Consider the following 21,426-nt stretch of genomic DNA (forward strand, 5'->3'; position numbering starts at 1 on the left):
TAGTATACACATACAATGACACACAATATCTTTCATTACAGATTTGATACCTGCAACCCCACATCAAAATTAAGGTCTCAGAGCCTTCCATCCCCACATTTAAGTGTCTAAATCTTAACACCTTATCCAATCATTCAACAAATATTGAAAGTCTACCAGTGGCAAGTTATCCAAATACTGGGTATGTGATAATGAATATCACACCATACTCACCCCATATGTCTATTGGGGAACAAAGATAATTAAACAAATATTACCATCAAACATGGTAGTATATGAACTCAGCTGAGAAATCTGAAAATGTCACATTGCTATTTTTTTTCTGTGTCAGCAAAAACACTGACACATTTTTGCAAAATAGAAACACAAGAAAAGATAAAATATGAGTCATGATCAGGTTCAATTTGGCACTTGTTTTTGTGACATGGGATGGGACTTCACAAAGTAGGAGCAAAAACTGTGATAAGCAACACTTCTCTTCTCTCTCTGTCACACATACACACCCCTCGCTTAAGATATTTATAACTGACAGTGCAGCTTTATTATGGACTAGGCCTTTCCAGGCATTATTCATAAGAATAGCTCCCTCACTGTTTCCTGTGGTCCCAGAAGCTTTCTTCTTAACTCTGTTCTAGAAACCACTTGCTAACACTACCTCAGCATTTGGGCCCATTCTTAGCATTGTAATAAACGAAGATCAAACTCCTGGAAGAAATGTCCAAGTATTCTTTTTAACTGTTTCTGACCTTAGAAATTAAAAAAGAAATGATAATGTCCACCATTCCTCCCTTTTGAATCAGTGGAGAACTAAAATCTGAAATTCATGGGGAAAAGTACTTATTGAGTCAAACAAGTCTAAAGAATATTGTATGTAAAGAGAGTAGTGTCTACAGAGATTATATATATTTAACCCTCTAAACTGAGAGTAACAAGAAGAAATAATATCCATCTTTTTGTGAGTATAAAAAAACCAGAAAACATTTTCAATGAAAAATCTGATGAAAAGATGAAAATGACACTGAAATCTATACTCATGTGACCTCCTCCCACTTACTTAAGGGCAAACAAAGGATGCAAGTATCTGATAGAGAATGAAGGGATCTCTATACTGGTGAGTTAAAAAACTAGATTAATAAAGAGAGGCCCTGGGGTGTCTGGGTGGCTCAGTTGGTTAAGCGACTGTCTTCAGCTCAGGTCGTGATCCTGGAGTCCCAGGATCGAGTCCCGCATCAGGCTCCCTGCTGAGCAGGGAGTCTGCTTCTCCCTCTGACCCTCTCCCCTCTCATGCTCTCTGTCTCTCATTCTTTCTCTCTCAAATAAATAAATGAAATCTTTTTTTTAAAAAAAGAGAGGCCCTTTCTTAAAATTTGTACTATTTGTTTTACACAGACTTCATATTTACATTAATAAATTATTCACCATAATTTACGTGGTGAACTCCTCCTATCCTTATAAAGATAAGAGAAAATCCTTCTTAGGGAAAATCCTCCTATCATTATTAAAGAGCAGCAGTGACCCCTATTGCTCAAATAAGGCAGCCCTGGATGTCCTCCAGGACAGATTCTTTCTTTTTTTTTTTTTTAACTTTTATTTTATTATGTTATGTTAATCACCATATATTACATCATTCGTTTTTGATGTAGTATTCCCTGATTCATCGTTCGCGTATAACAGTGCTCCCATTCAGTACGTGCCCTCTTTAATACCCATCACCAGGCTAACCCATCCCCCCACCCCCCTCCCCACTAGAACCCTCAGTTTGTTTCTCAGAGTCCATAGTCTCTCATGGTTCATCTCCCCCTCCGATTTCCCCCCCTTCATTTTTCCCTTCCTACTATCTTCTTTTTTTTTGTTAACATATAATGTATTATTTGTTTCAGAGGTACAGGTCTGTGATTCTTCAGTCTTACACAATTCACAGTGCTCAACATAGTACATACCCTCCCCAATGTCTATCACCCAGCCACCCCATCCCTCCCACCCCCCCACCACTCCAGCAACCCTCAGTTTGTTTCCTGAGATTAAGAATTCCTCATATCAGTGAGATCATATGACACATGTCCTTCTCTGATTGACTTATTTCGCTTAGCATCATCATCAAGACAGTATGGTACTGGCACAAAAATAGACACATAGATCAATGGAACAGAATAGAGAGTCCAGAAATGGACCCTCAACTCTAGGATCAACTAATCTTCGACAAAGCAGGAAAGAATGTCCAATGGAAAAATGTCTCTTCAACAAATGGTGTTGGGAAAATTGGACAGCCACATGCAGAAGAATGAAACTGGACCATTTCCTTACACCACACACAAAAACAGACTCAAAATGGATGAAAGACCTAAATGTGAGACAGGAGTCCATTAAAATCCTACAGGACAGAGATTCTTAACCTTTCCTGGGCCCTAGATCTTTTTTGGAATCCAAAGAAATCTATGGATTCTTTCACCAAAAAACAAAACAAAAACTCAGGTTCTGATATAAATATAAAATTTGCATACAACACAGGTAATTCATAGATCCATGAGCTACACAGGTGGGTCACTGAGCTCTATTTGTCTATCTAAAACTTTTAGGTGGATAATATAATTCTACAGATTCAACAGAGCTTTTTTTAAAAGAAGCATAATCAGCCAACAAAAAACCCGAAATCTTGCCATTTGCAACAATGTGGATGGAACTAGAGCGTATTATGCTAAGCGAAATAAGTCAATCAGAGAAAGACAAGTATCATATGATCTCACTGATATGAGGAATTCTTAATCTCAGGAAACAAACTGAGGGTTTCTGGAGTGGTGGGAGGTGGGAGGGAGGAGGTGGCTGGGTGATAGACATTGGGGAGGGTATGTGCTATGGTGAGTGCTGTGAATTGTGTAAGACTGATGAATCACAGACCTGTACCCCTGAAACAAATAATACATTGTATGTTAAAAAAAAGAAGAAGAAGAAGAAGAAGATAGCAGGAAGGGAAAAATGAAGGGCGAGAAATTGGAGGGGGAGACAAACCATGAGAGATTATGGACTCTGAGAAACAAACTGAGGGTTCTAGAGGGGAGGGGGGTGGGGGGATGGGTTAGCCTGGTGATGGGTATTAAGGAGGGCACGTTCTGCGTGGAGCACTGGGTGTTATACGCAAACAATGAATCATGGAACACTACAAAAACGAATGATGTAATGTATGGTGACTAACATAACAATAAAATTAAAAAAATAAAATAAAAGAAGCACAATCTAGTGCAATTTACCTCAACTATTACAATGTTTTTATGAGTCTGGGTTTATAAAATTTTCCAGGATGATTAACATGTTAATAGGCCCAACTAGACAGTTATTATATTGCCATAGGTATATTAGAATCTTGTTTACATTTCTACAGTTTTATTGCCTTTTAAAATCAAATTGTTTTGTATAGTTATTATATCCACGGGAAAGTTATAATATGATATAGCTTCCCAAGTACATATTTTTACAATTACGGAATTTCTTTGCAAGGCCTACCACCAGTGGCCACTGTTACAGAAAATTAATTCGTCGGCCAAGCTCACACTCAAATTCAAAGATAATTGTATTTTCAAGTAGAAACATGACCCTAATGTTTTTGATTAATTAAAAGTCAATGAATTTCTAATGAGATTATCAATTCACATTGCTATACTTTTGATAATATTTTTTTCCCTTCTCAAAGCATATGCTATATGCTCTGGGGAGAAGATCAGTGGAATTTGATTAGGTTAAGGAACAAGCAAGGTCAGTGAAATGTTTGTCTATCAAGTTTACAAGTGTCCATCTCTATCAGTTTTTCTTTTTACATAGAAAAGTAATGGGGCAGGATTGATAGAAAACTGCATTTTATCTGAGTAAAAAACAAGATAAAATACCGATACTTTGGCACCAGGATGTGTATAAATAAAAATGGCTCAAGTCTTCAGTTGTGTCTTCCACCAGCTTTGAAAAGCTGTACTCTGGCATTGTTGACGCCACATTAACTAGCAGACAAGTAGGAGATGGCCAAAAATTATGCAGTTTTGAGGGATTAAAAAAAAAAATCTATGCAGCGTAAAATAAATTTGGGGTTTTGCCATATAATGCTAAAACAAAAAAATCTTTGCAAACTTTCTCACATTGAAACTATTCTATAATATTCCTTCAACAAGTGTTAACTGGACAGTATAAGTGGAATTGCCTTTAGGAGCTAAGGCTACAAAGGCATCAGAATGCTTCCAGCCAAGTTTAGCCAAGTAGTGGAAGCAGGCGACATAAATCACAGCGGTGAGCCCCAGAGGACAGAAAGATTGAAGAGTTTTAGGGCTGACCGGGATTCGCTCTCGCCAGACCCTCCCTAGCACTGATCCCTTAGGTTCAATGAAAAAAAAAAAAAAAGGATTAAGCTTCGGGAAACACAGCGCAAACAACCACATCCCTAAACCAAACTGTTTAAGTCTGACAATACGGCAGAAAACGTTATTTCAAGACTACCTCGGAGATCTGAAAGAGACCCTTAGGGTAAGAGGTGCTATGGGCCTCCTACTTCAGGGCCGAGGCCACGCCCCCGAAGGAAAAGGCCCGCCCCTCGATCCCAGAAGGCCGCCGGGCGATCAGTACGCGTGCGCGGATTGCGTTGCATCCGGCGCCCGGGCACTCGATTCCGGAAGGGACTGCACAGTTGTGGCGGCGATTTCTGTGTTGCTGACTAGCGTTTCTTGTCTCCTGGAGCGGCGCGTTACACTGCAGCATCATGGTCGAGGTAAAGTGGCACTTGAGCGCTGAGGGGTCGTTCGCATCTGGAATGTTTTTGGCGGCTGGCGTGGGGGAACGACGGTGTTTGGAGTTTGGGGAAGGTAGAGGCTGCGAAGGGAGGCTCTCTGGCCGAGGCCGGGTAGTCTCTTCCTAAGGTTTTCAGGGATAGAGGGAGGCCGGATGGGAGCACTAGTTGGAGGTTACCCCCGGGGGCGAGAAGCCTGAGAGAATTTCTACAGTTCTTATTTGACCCTTGCGCTCGGCATTGCCCCCGGAGGCAGTGCTTCTGGACCCCTGGAATTCACCGTCTGCAGAGTAGTGTCAGTGGTTGTGTGTCCTAAAAGACTGGCAGTCCTCTCTGGTGTTAAGTTTGTGCCTTCCTTCAGCTCTTCCCCAGGAAAACCTGCCATTTTGAAGTTTTGCATCAGCTGTTCTGTTAGCCAGCCTTGTCCGTCTTAGAAATATTTCTTGATTCTTGTCCATATCCACTGTCTTCACCTTAATTCAGACCAACATCATCTTCCCTCCGGGCAAGTGCATTTGCTCCCTACTGGTGTTCTTGCTTCCATTTTTGTTTCACTCCCCCCACCCCGAAAATTGATGTTTAAAAATGTAGGTTGATCATTTTTTTTCTGCTTAAAATCCTTTATTGGCCCGATGTTATTAGAGCAAAAGGATAGACTATTGCAGTGATCTAAAAAAAAAAAAAAAAAAAAAAAAATCCTTGGTGTGGACTTTCGTCTACCCTTGGAACCTCATCTCAGCATCACAGTCCACCTTCCTATGGAACATACACAGTTCTTTTGCAGCTCCCACCATCATTGCAGCTACCAGACTCCTGTGTACATGGCATTTTCTCTCTGCCTGGATTGTTCTTACCTCTATTCTGCACAAGGCTAACTCTCTGCTTAACTAACACCTCAGAAAGATCTTTCATAACTATCCTAAGTATTTTCTCTGCCCCAGCCCCTTGCTTGTTTCCTTCATAGCAATCACCAAAATGTGTTGCTTATTTTTGTTTTCTCTTGAGAACTGGGACCATGGCTGCCTTTTCATCATTCTTTTGTTAGCTTCTAGCACAGTACCTGCCAGACACATGGTAGGAGCTCAGTAAATATTTGTTGAATACATGACTAAGCTCAGGCATGACTAATTGGTATACCTGGGGCTCTGGCCAATGAGGAGTTTCCTCTTCTCTGAACTTGACTTCTCTAGCTTGCTACAAATAGCTGTGGTGAGTGGTACAAAGCTTTTTACATATTTAAACATGTAAAGTGTATAACTAATTTGACTTTAATTTAGGTTATGGTATGTGTAATTTGTAGCTAGGTATGTGATTATATTCTTTCTTTCTAGGAGGTACAGAAACATTCTGTGCACACACTTGTGTTCAGGTCATTGAAGAGAACCCATGACATGTTTGTAGCTGATAATGGAAAACCTGTGCCTTTGGATGAAGAGAGGTAGGTATTGTTCCTTTTCAGTTGCTAGAATATTTAAGCTTCTAATGTTGGGGGAAGAGAGCAGGGAGAGGGGGACCTTTAAAGATTAGTGAGTGGTACTAACATAGGATATCTGTTCAGTAATGAATAGTGTTTGGGCATGATTTAAGCTGATTTAACTTTTTTTTGGCCTTGTCTTTCACAGTAAAAAACCCATTAATTAATTGCATTTATAAATACCCAGTAATTAGGAGAGTCCCTTTTAGGTGTTAATATTTTATAATCAATCACTTTGTATGTGCTTTCAGCTTCCCGCTGCTCTCAGAGCCTTGCTGAGCTGAAATTGTACCTGGCCAGTACCTCTACTCCCATCTTTTCTCGTTAGTATGATGAAGATTTTTGAGTGGTGGCATATTTTTGGTTCTACATCTCCAGCTCCAGTCTGGGATTGCATTATGTGCAGTGTTACTTCTTTGTCCTTTACCCTTTTAAAATCTACTTAATTCCTAAGACAAGCATTTATATTTAATTTATAAAGTGAGCTATTCTTAAAATTAATATAAGTGCATTTCTTTTAAAAATATTGGACTGATTAAGTACTTTGGTTAGTTCTAATTAATCTTTTTAGATACATCCAGTAAGGGTTATGATAGAAGCTTTTACTATACTTTTATATTTACACATTTGAAGGAAAGTATATTGACTTTGAGGTTTTTAAAAGGATATATTAGTTTCTATATATTTTTAAATCAGACCCTGGATAATTTATCATGAAAGGTTTTATATTTATTGGTTAACAAACTAAAATGTTACTTAGACTTAATGGATGCTATGTGGTGGATTGTGAACAAAAGTGTGGAAATGCACTTGGAAGTTTCGAGCTTTTTAAAATACTATTTAACTTTAAAAACTTCATAGAATTTTTTCTACATGATTAGGCAAACAGCTTTTTAAGTACTTGTGTTTCTTGGCTATCTATGAATATATTTCCATTGGCTAATGTATTAAAGCACTCAAAGATACATTCTTATGTTCATAATTTTTAAATAGTCACAAACGGAAAATGGCAATCAAGCTGCGTAATGAGTATGGTCCTGTGTTGCATATGCCTACTTTGAAAGAAAATTTTAAAGAGAAATGTCCTCAGAATGCATCGGATTCATATGGTCATAAACAGTATCCTGCCAATCAAGGTGAGTATGTGTTATCAGAAATGCCAGGACTTTAATATTTTAAAAACGGAAAAATGAAATGTTTTAGTGCCTGTCCCAAAAGGACTGATTAGAGCCATAACCTATTGAACAACTATACCGGTATTATAGTGGAAGTGTTGATTTTCTCATTGGAGTGTGAGTTGAGATTATTGGTTGGTGGATTTTTTCTTATAGGAAATAAAAAAAAAGTGATAGAATAATAATGGCAGAAATTCTTAGGATATAGAGAAGGTCACAGTGGAGACTAAAGGAAAAATTTCTAACCCATGGAAAGACCATCTATCTATTTTGGCTGTCATTCAGAAAAGTGATATTAAGCACTGACATTGCAGTGAATAAAGATAATCTTAAGATTCCACAGAGAAATCATTTACTTGGAAGAAAAACCAGAGAGTGGGTTGTTACTTGATAGGATGATCTCTCTACACACCATTACAGTTATACAGCTTTCTTAACATCATATTAGTAAATGGTCAAGAAAATAGCTGTGTACATGGTCCTCAGAAGTCAAAACATAAATCAATATATCTTGGTTCTGAGGTTTGGGTTTAGTTGGGAAAATTTGGGAAATTCGGTTGGTAATTCAGTATTCATTAAAAGATATTATATGTATATGATAAATTTGCCATTGATGATGATGATGATTCCTCTTCCTTTTTTAAGGACAAGAAGTTGAATATTTGGTGACGGGTACACATCCATATCCACCAGGACCTGGTAAGTGAGCTATTACATACTGAAAATATCTTACAGACGTTTCCGTGAATGAACCAATAATATGATTCTAATTGCCTGTAAAATGCAAGACAAGCTCAGTAGCCAGGCATCCAGGTGTAGCTTTTTAGATGATAATTAATACTCAGTTTCATACGCATTCATTCAGCAAACATTCTTAAGAACCTACATTTTTTCAGGTGCTATGCTAGGGATTCAAAGACAGTAAGAGTGCTCCAGGCTAAAACATGCTTATATGGAAGTTTAAACAGACGTGTTGTTATCACTAAACTTACAAAAGCGATAGAAGTGTTAGTATAGAAGCAGGTATAAATGATAGAAATGTCTACTAGATGTCTGTGTGTGTAGACAGTTGGCACATAAATGGAGTGGCTAGTATAATGGGGTGGAGGACAAAAATCTTAGTATATCTAGGTTCTAGTAATTTTAGAAGATGGAATTTACCATATTGAAAGTACAGGTAAATTGGTGCTTCTTGCTTAGTAATTTACATTCATTCTTGAAAACATTTGGGAACTGCTTACAGTAATGTTCCAAGATAATAGAAATTTACTATCTTGGGTATGTTAATACCAAGCTACTTGTGATTAAGTCAAATCTGAGTTATGTGGTTTTAAGTTATATTTATTATAAAAAAGTTAGAAATAAAAGACAAAACATAAGAGAAGTTTTTGTAATATTACCATCTGGAGATAATCACATGTTTTCTTCCAGTATTTTATTTTAAACCCATGTAAATGAAATCAAAGATAGCTACTAGAAGGAATTGATTTATTTATTTTTTTAAACAGGGGTTGCTTTGACAGCAGATACTAAGATCCAGAGAATGCCAAGTGAATCAGCCGCACAGTCCTTAGCTGTGGCATTACCTTCTTCTCAGACCAGGTATGAAGTATTATGCTTATAATTACAGAGATTTTGAAAGCATAATTGGTTGTTTACATTTTTTTCTCATTTTTAAGATTTCTTTATAATTATGTGTTACGTGACATTTTCCTTTATCATTGCTTACAAAAATTTAAAGAGTTGGTTCTGCACAACACATGACTGGAGACAATTACTTAGAATGTGATACTTCCTTTGCCTCAGGGTTGATGCAAATCGTAGTGCACCTACTGGAGGTGAATACCGACATCCAGGGGCTTCTGACCGTTCACAGCCTGCAGGGATGACTTCAGTAAGTTTCTCTGTGTCAGTTCGTGCTGCAGGTTTCCATCTTTAGGAGCTCGTTGCCTTATTTCCCTTTATCCCAAGAGTCTGAGGTTAAATGTTAAGTAAATGAAAAATTTCCTTGCTTGTCATTAAAGTAAATAGCAGCTGACTGAGCCAGTTAATATTTAATAGCCCTAAAATTTAAGTTGCTAGTGATTTTGCATATTTTTAGAATTTAAAATTCTAAATTCTGTGTCTGTTGCACATTGTATCTAATACTTATTTTGATATAGGTAGTGTGATGTTGCTCGTATTGTCCACTATTAAAAATACGAGGAATGCTATTGTGAAACTTGTATTAGTATGTGTTAGATACGAAAATCTCTTTTTTTTAAACTCTAAGTTGGTTTACACAGTTTGAGTTGAGTGCTGTTAGTAATGTAATATTCACAGGCTGTAGAAGTAGTATCTTATAAATGAACATTTAGAAATAGGGAAGTTTATCTATTTGTAAGTAAATGGCAGCTAATGTTACTGGTGAAAGTAATTACAAAAAGAATAACTGAAAATATCTAGTTTTTTTATCATGCTGTCACTTGAGTAACTGCAGGCTAAATGAATGAATTTGTGGTCTTCCCACCACATTTCTTCTTTTGCCTTCATTCATAGATCTCTGCCCAGGTTTTCTGTCTCCTAAGGAGGAGGTAATATAAGCTGCTTGATGGTAGGAACTTACGGACTTAAGTATTTTTGGGGTGGATGGATGGATGCTCACCATAGTAGGTGGTATATCGGCTGGAATACCTTTTAAAATAGTCCTTAAACTTCTCCAAAGGCGAGGAAAACAAAGGCAAAAATGAGCTGTTGGGATTTCATTAAGATAAAAAGGGTTTTCACAGCAAAGGAAACAGTTGACAAAACCAAAAAGACAATCTACAGAACGGGAGAAGATATTTATGGAAGTTTATCAGATAAAGGGCTAGAATCCAAAATCTTATAAAGAACTTATCAAGTCAACACTCTTGATTATTTGTCAAAACAAATAATCCAGTCAAGAAAAGGGCAGAAGACATGAGTGGACATTTCTCCAAAGAAGACATACAGATGGCCAATAGACACATGAAAGAATTCTCAACATCACTCGGCATCAGGGAAATCCAAATTAAAACCACAATGAGATACGACTTCACACCAGTCAGAATGGCTAAAATTAACAAGTCAGGCAGGAAACAACAGATGTTGGCAAGGATGTAGAGAAATGGGAACCCTCTTACATTGTTGGTGAGAATACAAGCTGGAAAACAGTATGGAGTTTCCTCAAAAAGTTAAAAATAGAGCTGCCCTATGACCCAGCAATTGCACTACTAGGTATATACCTGAAAGATACAAATGTAGTGATCTGAAGGGGCACCTGCATCCCAATGTTGATAGCAGCAGTGTCCACAAGAGCCAAACTATGGAAAGAACCCAGATGTCCAACAACAGATGAATGGATAAAGAAGAATGGTATAAATACAATAGAATATTACTCAGCCATCAAAAAAATGATACCTTGCCATTTGCAATGACGTGGATGGAACGAGAGCGTATCATGCTGAGCGAAATAAGTCAGACAAAGACAGTTATCCTCTGATTTCACTCATGTGTGGAATTTAAGAAATAGGAGCATAGGGGAAGGGAGGGAAAAATAAAAAAATGCAATCCGAGAGGGAGGCAAACCATAAGAGACTCTTAACTCTAGGAAACAAACTGAGGGTTGTGGGAGGGGGGTGGGGGGATAGGGTAACTGGGTGATGGGCATTAAGGAGGGCATGTGATGTAATGAGCACTGGGTGTTATATAAGACTGATGAATCACTGAACTCTACCTCTGAAACTAATAATAAACTATATGTTAATGAATTGAATTTAAATTTAAAAAATAAAATATTAAATATTTTTTGGAAGAGAGTTTCTCTTTTTGCTATTAAGTCGATAATGTTAAAATACAACAATGAAAGGCAATGACATTAATCCAATTACAATTACTCAAATAATAATAGGAGCTTACACAGAGCATCTACAGAGTAGTAACACTATTTTCACAGTAACTGTCTGAGATAGGCACTGTTCTTTCCATTTTACAAAGCAGGCACAGAGGTTATATAATTTTTGCCTAAAGCCAGTTAGCTATTAATTAGCAGAGCAGTGTTCATGAACCCATACACAGTGATATGTGCTCTTAACTTTAATATTCTGCCTCTGAGATTTTTAAAATTAAATTAAAATTTTTTAAAATTAAAATTAACATACGGAAAATACAGTTCTGATTAGAAGTCTCAGTTATGACATCATTTTCTATTTATGCAACTATTTTGGCTTTTCCTCTTCAATTAAGGAAAAAAAACTTATAAATCCCCTTTTTGAATTTTTCTTTTTTGAATGAACATGACATGTTAGATATGTCTTTAATGATAATGTAATCTGTTCTCTATCTAGGCCGTTATGGAGGCTGGCAATGCCAAGAACTCTGCACTGATGGCTAAAAAAGCCCCTACAATGCCGAAACCCCAGTGGCACCCACCATGGAAACTCTACAGGGTGAGTGAATCTGTATGTTACTCCACGGCATGAATGATGATTGCTTTCCACTTACCAAGAGCTCAGGAACAGAATAAGGAAGAAAAGGAGTGAACATGAGAACCGATCTGAGATGGGATGGGGGAAGGTTTTAGGCACAATCTTAAAAGACATCTTAGGAAGGAGACTTCTTTAAGTAAAAACCATGTACATATATGCATATATATATATATATATGTATATATATATACTGTATACATATATATACTATTATACCATATTATAGTATACTACCATACTACATATATATATATACTATAGAATACAGTATAAAATGTTGACAGAAAGCTATTAAGACGTGGAGAATAGATGAAATAAATTTTCTAAGTGTTTGCAGTACTTAATATGAAAGCCAGGAGGAAGAACAACATGTAACGATATTTCTTTGTCCCTATTGATTATCTTTTCAATTGTATTAAATTAAAATCATTCAAAATGTACCAGATCTAAAATGAAATGTATATGGTAGGGAAAACATAGCTACACATAATTTAATATATACATTGAATTTTAGTTCTCTAGTTATACACTAAAATAGACTTTCTTTTGGTGTACAGACCTAATAAATTTTAATAGATGTATAACTTCGGGTAATCACTGCCACAATCAGTATATAGAAGTTCCATCAACTCAAAAAACACTCCTGTGCTATTATTTTGTAGTCATACCTTTCCGTACCCCTGGCAACTGTTCACCTGTTTTCCATACTATAGTTGTGTTTTTTTCAATTTTGTTATATAATGGGATTACACAGTATGTACCTTTTGAGACTGACTTCCTTCAGCTTAATGCCTTTGAGAGTCCTCCAAGTTGTTGCATGTATTAATATATTCCTCTTTATTGCTGAGTAATAGTCCATTGTATAGCTATGTCATAGTTTGTGTGTATCTATTTACTGATTGAAGGTAGTATTTATAATCTAAAACCTAATTGTCAAATAATTTTATAAATTAATTTGAAGATATGAGGAGGGGCTATTCAAACTTGACTTCTGTGTCATAAATTGAAATTGAATAAACTCTAACTTATGTGTTGAGTCTACCCATTCTACCTTTTGTTTTATACAGGTGATCAGTGGGCATCTTGGCTGGGTTCGCTGTATTGCTGTAGAACCTGGAAATCAGTGGTTTGTAACTGGATCTGCTGACAGAACTATAAAGGTAATAGGAAGGAGGAAGAAAAAAAATTTACGACTTTTTATTTGCTACATAAATTTAATCTTATTTTCCTAGGTGGGAGTTGCTGTTGGAGTTCCTCTGATTTCTTAGACCTGAATATGGAGTAAAACTTACTTTCTTTATCAGTTCGGTGTTCCAAATAAATATGTTTGGAAAGTGGTATTTAAATAACAGGTTTTTCCAAACAGTACATACTGACTACCTACCACTGATTCCTTGATATTTAAGTTTTTTTCTCCTCTGATTGCAGAATTCAAGCATGCTTATATATTAAAAAATGTGGAAAATATAGAGAAGTATAAAAGAAAACAAACCCATACAGAATCCAACACTCAGATAATTTGAACGAATTTCTTTTTAGTATTTATTTCTGTGCATATGTGTCATTACATTTCCATCTGAGCTTTTTTCCTGTGTGATTAAATGTGTATCTTTAAAAAAATCATGATGGGACGCCTGGGTGACTCAGTCAGCTAAGCAACCAACTCTTGGTTTCAGCTTAGTTCCCAATCTCAGGATTGTGAGATCAGGCCCTACATCAGGCTCCTTACTCAGCACGAATCTGCTTGAGACTCTCTCCTCCCTTTGCTCCACCCACCCCTCCCCCGTGCGCACACACTCTCTCAAATATTAAAAAAATACATAAATAAAAAATCATGATTGATACGTGATTTTGTACTCTGCTTTTTTTCCACTTAATATATCAGAGGCATATTTTTGTGAAAAAATGAACTTTTTAAAAATGGTTTCATGATATATCATTTAGATATTCTGTAATCTTCCTATTGTTATACATCGAAGTTTTTAGTTTCTTGATTTTCACTATCACAATGCTGTAATTTTGTGCTTAAAGCTTTTTGCTGTATTTTAAATTATTTTGTTATGACAGATTCCCAGAAATGGAATTAATGGGTCAAACATTTTTGAAGTTCACACCCAAAGTACAAATTATTTTCCAAAATGGGTGAATTGATAATTTGCAGTGTATGAGAGGATCCTTTTCAACACACTGATTGTGTATCTTTCAAAATATCTACTAACGTGTTAAGTGGAAATGGTTATCTAATCTTTTAAAAACTGTCGATAAAAAATTTCTAGTGGGGTTGAACTTTTTGATACCTAATAAAGCTGTTCTTAGGTTTTTTCAACATGTATATATTTTTTTATTGAGGTATAATTGTATACAATATTATAAGTTTTAGGTGTACAGCATAATGATACAATATTTGTATATGTTGTGAAATCACCACAACAAATCTAGTTAACATGTCACCATACATAGTTACAGAATTTTTTTTCCTTATAGTGAGAATTTTAAGATCTACTCTCAACAACTTTTAGATATGCAGTGCAGTATTATTAACTATAATTGCCATGCTGAACATTATATCCCCACGACTGACTTATTTTGTAACTGGAAGTTTGCATCTTTGACTCTTTACCCATTTCACCCACTCCCCACCCCCACCTCTGGCAACCATTGATCTGTTCTCTGTATCTGTGAGCTTGGGTTTTTTTGTTTATTTGTTTTTAGAGTTCACTTATCAGTGAAATCACATAGTATGTGTCTTTCTTGTTCTGACTTACTTCCCACAGCATATAATGCACTTGAGGTTCACCCATATTGTTGTAAATGGCAAGATTCCATTCTTTTTCATGGCTGAATGATAGTCCGTGTGTGTGTACATAGATATATATAGACACATTTTTTCTATCCGTTCATCTTCTGATGGACATTTAGGTTGTTTCTGTAGGGTTTTGTTTTTTTGTTTTTTTTCTAAGTTGCCATTCTTGCCTAAGTTAATATAGTATTCATACTTTATCTGTGATATCCTTTTATATGTTAAGATTTTGTCACTTACTGCAAATATTTTCCCAGTTTGAACGTGCTTTTTAATTCTATTTTCCCCTGCTTAACAAGGGAGGAAATTGGTGGGAGATTATTTTGCACATTTTTAAAGTTTTATATGTTTATAACTTTCAATTTTTGAATATTTAATTTTAACGTTCAGAATCTAAATATTTGCTTTGGGATAATTAAGAAGAAAAATTAAATAATCTTTGATTGCAGATCTGGGACTTGGCTAGTGGCAAATTAAAACTGTCATTAACCGGGCACATTAGTACAGTGCGTGGTGTGATAGTAAGCACGCGGAGCCCTTACCTGTTCTCCTGTGGAGAAGACAAACAAGTCAAATGCTGGGATCTTGAATATAATAAGGTAAGCTTGGAGTTAAGGGTTTAAAACATTATGAACCACCATTTTCCTTTATAATTATAGAGATTTTAACTTTTCTGCTTTATTTTTAGGTTATAAGGCACTATCATGGACATCTAAGTGCAGTGTATGGTTTGGATTTGCACCCAACAATTGATGTGCTGGTAACCTGTAGTCGGGATTCAACTGCACGGGTAAATGGAATAGAACTTTGTGTTTCTTTGTAAATATATTGCATCTTACACTATGCGTATTTGATCATGGAGTCATATGTTATTTGTTAGAGAATTCAAGATAGTTGCCTTGACCAGCAGTAGCCCTATCCCTCAGTTTCTTGACTCCTATGTTTTTCCACCTTCATTTTCAGTTCTGTGGCCTCATCATGTTTATTATTGGGAATATCCTGCCTCTGAAATGGGACACTCACAAGTTCCATTCCATCACTGCAACAGTTTCCATTAGCTGTTTCCTTTAGTAGTCTCATTATACCCATTCTTATACTTTCAGCACCCTGATCTTTTAGGGTTTTTTTTTCCTGTTAGCTGCCTATCTATATTGCCCATCCAGCTTACAGGTCATTATCTTTCTTTGAAACGATTTTTCATTCTATTCAGGCACAGTTGTCTGGTAAATTCGCACCTTTGAATTGGTCTAGTTACCTGCCTGAGATATGAATACCTGTTGTCCCTGACAGTATGTCCCTTGTGTTTTTATAGATTTGGGATGTGAGAACTAAAGCCAGTGTACATACGTTATCCGGCCATACAAATGCAGTTGCTACGGTGAGGTGTCAAGCTGCAGAACCACAGATTATTACTGGTATGATTGATACTTTCTAAGTTTACAGTGTATTTGATCAGAATGCATTATGTAAAATCATAACATACACTTTTCATATTCACCAGTGACTCTTGCTTTGTTGCAGAGGTACATTGTTTCTGTGTGCATTTGAAATTTACTATGGTAACATTTCATTTGATTGTTTTTATCTCGTACTCTTTATGTATCACAGAATATGTCATACCCAATATCATGTAATGTCTGACTAGAAAATGGTGCTGTTAGATAGATTCAGACATTGTTTAATAGTAACAGAATTACTGTCTAGGAAACTGAAGCCAAAAGACAAAATACCCAGAGACCAATAATCTTTAGAGCTGGTTTGAGTCTTGTTTTGCTAATGTTAAGATTAATAATAGACCTTACGAGTAGAAAATAATTTCTTCATTTGATGCATTTTGTTAATTAAAAATCGTTTGTTTTTTTCCTTCCGCTCCATGAGGGGTAACATCATGTATTTGCTGTATTTGTTAATTGCACTTATTCTAGCTGTTCAGTTGATAGTGCTTCAAGCATTTACTGCATTTTTTTAGCATTAAATTTAAAACCAACCTAAAAGTTTGGAGCTGTAAAGTAATGAGCCAGGAGTTAGTATGACTTTCATTTAGTATGTATGTGTCTATGGAAGACTGATTCATATATTTTTATGTTTGATTTTTGCATTATTTTTCCTGATCTACATTTTGTGGATGTGTGTTTTCATTATAGGAAGCCATGATACTACAATACGATTATGGGACTTGGTGGCTGGAAAAACAAGAGTCACATTAACAAATCACAAAAAATCAGTCAGGGCTGTGGTTTTACATCCAAGGCAGTAAGTGTATTAATTAGCTTCTCTTTTTTCTTCCATTTTTAGAATAAGTATGGAAATACTAACAGTGCTACTTTGGTAGTCGTTTAGCCATTGTCATTTCCAGGCCTGTGCCACTTACGAACATGTATTTCTTTCACTTTTTTCCTATGTAGTATTTTGCTTCATGACCTATATATGATGAGGAAAATTTTCCACAAGGTGAAAAATGATAGTGTCAGATGAGACAATATGGCTAAGAACTGCGTATCAAAGTAGAGGCTAATAGAAGATGGATTTAGTGTTTGACAGAAATGCTTTTGGATACTGAGATCTACATAGAATAGTTTAACTCTTAAAGAGGAAGTTAGTATACATAGAAAAAAAAGTAGTAGGAACCCTGAACATTATAATCAGGGTGTCCATAGAAGTGGAGCGTAAGATCACAACCTGTTGGTTAAATCACATCACCCTGACCCTTTTCTGGTCACATTGATATTTTTTTCTGTCCTCCCTTTCCCCCTTATCCATTATTTCCTTCTTCCTCCATTTTTCTGTCTTCCTCACTCCCTTTGTTCCTCTCGTTCACTTTTTTTTTTTTTAAAGATTTTACTTATTTATTTGTCAGAGACACAGCGAGAGAGAGAGAGGGAACACAAGCAGGGGGAGTGGCAGAGGGAGAAAGGCTTCCCGCTGAGCAGGGAACCCGATGCGGGGTTCGATCCCAGGACCCTGGGATCATGACCTGAGCCGAAGGCAGACGCTTAACCGACTGAACCACCCAGACGCCCCTTGTTTACTTCCTTTTTCTCTCTCTTCCTCTTGCCCTCTGTTTCTTCCCTTTTCTCCCTCTCTTTCTCTGTCCAGAATAGTTTCATAACCCCTTGTCCTTAATGTGAATTTAAGGGCTTGTACATTTGTGGCTTTAGCTTAGTAGAGAGCATTGGGGAAATGAGAAACATTAATCTTGGACTTAAAATACATTTAAAATAATCTGAAGATCTGATTTGACTTGGAACAAATGTCTTTGTGTTTTTACCTCTTGGTACGACAATAATATTTTGCTGCATCTCTATAGATCCATAAGTACACATGTAGAATACAACCATAAAAAGCTTTTTTGAATTCACCATTTTATTTAGCTTGGTTTACTTAATCACGAATTCTTTTTCATCTTATTTCAGTTACACATTTGCATCTGGCTCTCCAGATAATATAAAACAGTGGAAATTCCCTGATGGAAGTTTTATTCAAAATCTTTCTGGTCATAATGCTATTATTAACACGTTGACAGTGAATTCTGATGGAGTGCTTGTTTCTGGAGGTAAAACAACATTTGAATAATAAATGTGTTTTAGTCATTTTTTTTCTTTTTGTAAATGAGTGAACATTTGTAAAATTTCTAAGCCATCCCACCTAAGTATTACAGCACAACTTGCCTGATTAATGTGTATTTGGTTGTTCCTATGTGTGTTCATGCATGTTTGTAATACATGTAGCATATTTCATGGTTTAGTCTTCTTTGAGTTCCCACATGATAAATCTAATGTATTCATGCTGAGAATTACCTAAATTTTGGTTGTGTATTCCAGAACTAGATCGCATTTTGTGGTGCTTTTTGAGCTGTATAATAAATTCTGAATTAGACACAAATGAAAGTAGACAAACCAACACTAAGAGAAGCTTGAGTGCCTGTGTCATCTAACTTTAGTCTTTATGGTCACGGTGCTTGACTCATGGATGGTGCTTAAATGTTTGCCAAGCTGAATTGTTTTTGAAAGGCTACCACGTTTAATTAGATTTTTTCCTTTAAGCTGATAATGGCACTATGCATCTTTGGGACTGGAGAACTGGCTACAATTTCCAGAGAGTTCATGCAGCTGTGCAGCCTGGATCTTTGGACAGTGAATCAGGAATATTTGCTTGTGCTTTTGATCAGTCTGAAAGTCGGTTACTAACAGCTGAAGCTGATAAAACCATTAAAGTGTATAAAGAGGATGATACAGCAGTAAGTTTTCTATTTCACATACATTTTGAAGTAAAATAAATCAACCATACCAGTTTTGCAAGTGCTTTCTCGTTTTAAAGTAATTCTTAATCTCAGGAAACAAACTGAAGGTTGCTGGAGTGGTGGGGGGTGGGAGGGATGGGGTGGCTGGGTGATAGACATTGGGGAGGGTGTGTGCTATGGTGAGCGCTGTGAATTGTGTAAGACTGTTGAATCACAGACCTGTACCTCTGAAACAAATAATACATTATATGTTAAAAAAAAAATAACAGGAAGGGAAAAATGAAGGGGGGAAATTGGAGTCTGAGAAACAAACTGAGGGTTCTAGAGGGGAGGGGGGTGGAGGGATGGGTTAGCCTGGTGATGGGTATTAAAGAGGGCACGTATTGAATGGAGCACTGGGTGTTATACGCAAACAATGAATCATGGAACACTACATGAAAAACTAATGATGTATGGTGATTAACATAACATAAAAAAAATTTAAAAAAATTATCAGAAGGGAAAATAATCTTTATAGTATTAAAGTATTTATCATCTCGAGTAATGTCTGCTCATAGATTTCTGTATTGGTTTCATTGATGCCAGCGAATCCACAGACTGTTTTAATTTTAGCCTTACTATAATTATTGGGAAAATCTTACATCAAGAATAACCACAAACAAATAAATTGCTATGCAAATTAACTTTAAAATCATAAGCTTTGGTATTACTAGAATACCTAAATAGCAATTTTATTAGAGCTGAAAAACCATGAACTGAATTTGTAGTGAACCCATTCATCCTTTATTAGGTTCAGATGATGTCAAGAGTTTGTCAGCTATTCCTAAAATTGTTAAAGAACTAAATATGTAATGCCAACCAATATAATTTAGAATAGATGCCGTATTTTTGTTAGGAAGAGAGTTGTTAATATAAAGCAAATTAATAATACTTTGTTTTAACTTCTTTAATTTTTCTATTTCCAGACAGAAGAAACTCATCCAGTCAGCTGGAAGCCAGAAATTATCAAGAGAAAGAGATTTTAATATGGCATTATCTTCATGGTGGCTCCCCTTTTTTTTTTTTTTTTTTTTTTTAAAAAAAAGCTTGGTGTTGATGATATCCAGTCATTTTGTACTCTGGCTAGGAATATAAAGCAGAAACTCACATGCTTAAATGATTCCTGCTTCATACTTTACAATAAACTGCCCCTTCGTGTTATTATTTCCAAAATAAATAGAGATCCTAGGAAGTAAGATGCAGATATCAAGCATATGTAGGTTTGTTGAACATGACTATTCTAAAGATAGAATTGACAGTTTTATTAAAAGACACCTTTTTAAAAAACACTTACAAAACTGCATACTATAATGACTTGTTTCAAGGGGAGCAGTTGCATTTTGGGGGGGTTGTTTTTGTTTTAGTCCTTTAAGAACTAGTATCTGTGACTCATAATTGCGGATTAAAGGATTTGAAGTCTTACTTATGTATGTTTATTCCACAAACAGTTTTTGAGTGCATGTTCTACAAAGTTCTGCACTGGATACTGTTCAGGAGATAGCCAAGTATAAGATGTATGTCCTCCAAGACTCTAGTAGCTTATTATAGGAATGCTGTAATAGAAATGAAGGCAAATAGCCAGAGTAGCACAGAGGAAAAGACTATCGCTTTTTTCCAGAGAGTGCTGTGGAAGACTTCATAGAGTCCGGGGTATTTGAGCTGAGCCTTGAGAGGGCAGAGAGGGAAACTGGTATTGATACCTAGGATGAGGCATAACAGTGAATGAAACCAGACCTGTGAAACTGGGATGTGTTCTAGGAGCAAAGAATCGTCTGCTGTGGTTGAGTGATGAGTACAGCTGGTTGGTGGTGGAGAAAGCTCATTTGGAGTTTGGATTTATTCCCCAAGCAGTAGGATACCAATAGAGGTATCAAAACCTGGAGGGATTAATGAGATACCAGTGGAGGTATTTGCAGCTATGGCAAGCAAGCGCTGCAGGAAAAGTGTTTCTGGAACAGTGGTATTTAAGTTGCTGATACCTATTCCTTGTGGTAAATACGAGTTTTCGAAACCCTGCTCTTAGGATCCTGATACCCCATCAGTCAAGAAAATGTGTCCACCTTCACTTTCTGTAGTTAGAAAACACACAAGAACAATTGATAGATTTTTTTTTCAAAATAAAAAAATTGCGCCATAATTTTGAATAAGCATTTCTGAAGTATACCAGTATCCCATCTTGCATGCTGAAGGTGGGAGTGTAAGTTTATAACCTTTAGGAGAGGGTTTTTTCAGAATATATTGAATTCGGCTAATTCTTCATTAAAAAGATTAGGAAATTGCCTAATAGGAATAATCTGACAAATGTACACAAGCAAGTTTACTGCACCTTTGTTCTTTAATTATTAAAACTGGCTCAGATGTCCTATCATTAAGGGATGGTTTAATAGATTATGGTACCTTCATGCAATTTATTGCTATCCATTAAGAGTGAGAAATGTCTGGACTTATA

At 36.2% G+C, this 21,426-nt stretch overlaps 2 protein-coding genes across 4 annotated transcripts in view; one reads left to right on the forward strand and one right to left on the reverse strand.

Moving 5' to 3' along the window:
• The window catches only part of FGB (fibrinogen beta chain), a 17,732-nt gene extending 12,995 nt beyond the window's left edge, over positions 1-4,737 (reverse strand). The window contains exon 1 of the mRNA XM_028104374.2: positions 4,529-4,737. Within this exon, the coding sequence (XP_027960175.2) occupies positions 4,529-4,737 (209 nt within the window). The remainder of the gene's footprint in view (positions 1-4,528) is intronic.
• PLRG1 (pleiotropic regulator 1) lies at positions 4,636-20,399 on the forward strand. 3 transcript variants are annotated; one of them, XM_028104433.2, is made up of 15 exons: positions 4,636-4,744; positions 6,094-6,200; positions 7,230-7,372; positions 8,057-8,110; positions 8,920-9,013; positions 9,218-9,305; positions 11,758-11,859; positions 12,966-13,058; positions 15,148-15,297; positions 15,387-15,488; positions 16,011-16,113; positions 16,843-16,951; positions 18,112-18,251; positions 18,742-18,935; positions 19,904-20,399. In XM_028104433.2, exons 1-15 carry the CDS (start codon positions 4,736-4,738, stop codon positions 19,961-19,963), a joined length of 1,548 nt encoding a protein of 515 aa, XP_027960234.1. In that variant the 5' UTR covers positions 4,636-4,735; the 3' UTR covers positions 19,964-20,399. The 3 variants fall into 3 exon arrangements, with proteins under 3 accessions (XP_027960234.1, XP_087877144.1, XP_087877143.1); XM_088021018.1 differs by lacking the exon at positions 4,636-4,744 and adding an exon at positions 6,488-6,563 and having other exon boundaries at positions 6,176-6,200; XM_088021017.1 differs by lacking the exons at positions 4,636-4,744; positions 6,094-6,200 and adding an exon at positions 6,497-6,559.
• Positions 20,400-21,426: the final 1,027 nt, after the last annotated feature.

This window comes from Eumetopias jubatus, unplaced genomic scaffold (assembly GCF_037043125.1).
Source record: "Eumetopias jubatus isolate StellerSeaLion01/CBP00866 unplaced genomic scaffold, mEumJub1_p1.0 scaffold_2, whole genome shotgun sequence".
In the NCBI taxonomy this organism is placed as follows: Eukaryota; Metazoa; Chordata; class Mammalia; order Carnivora; family Otariidae; genus Eumetopias; species Eumetopias jubatus.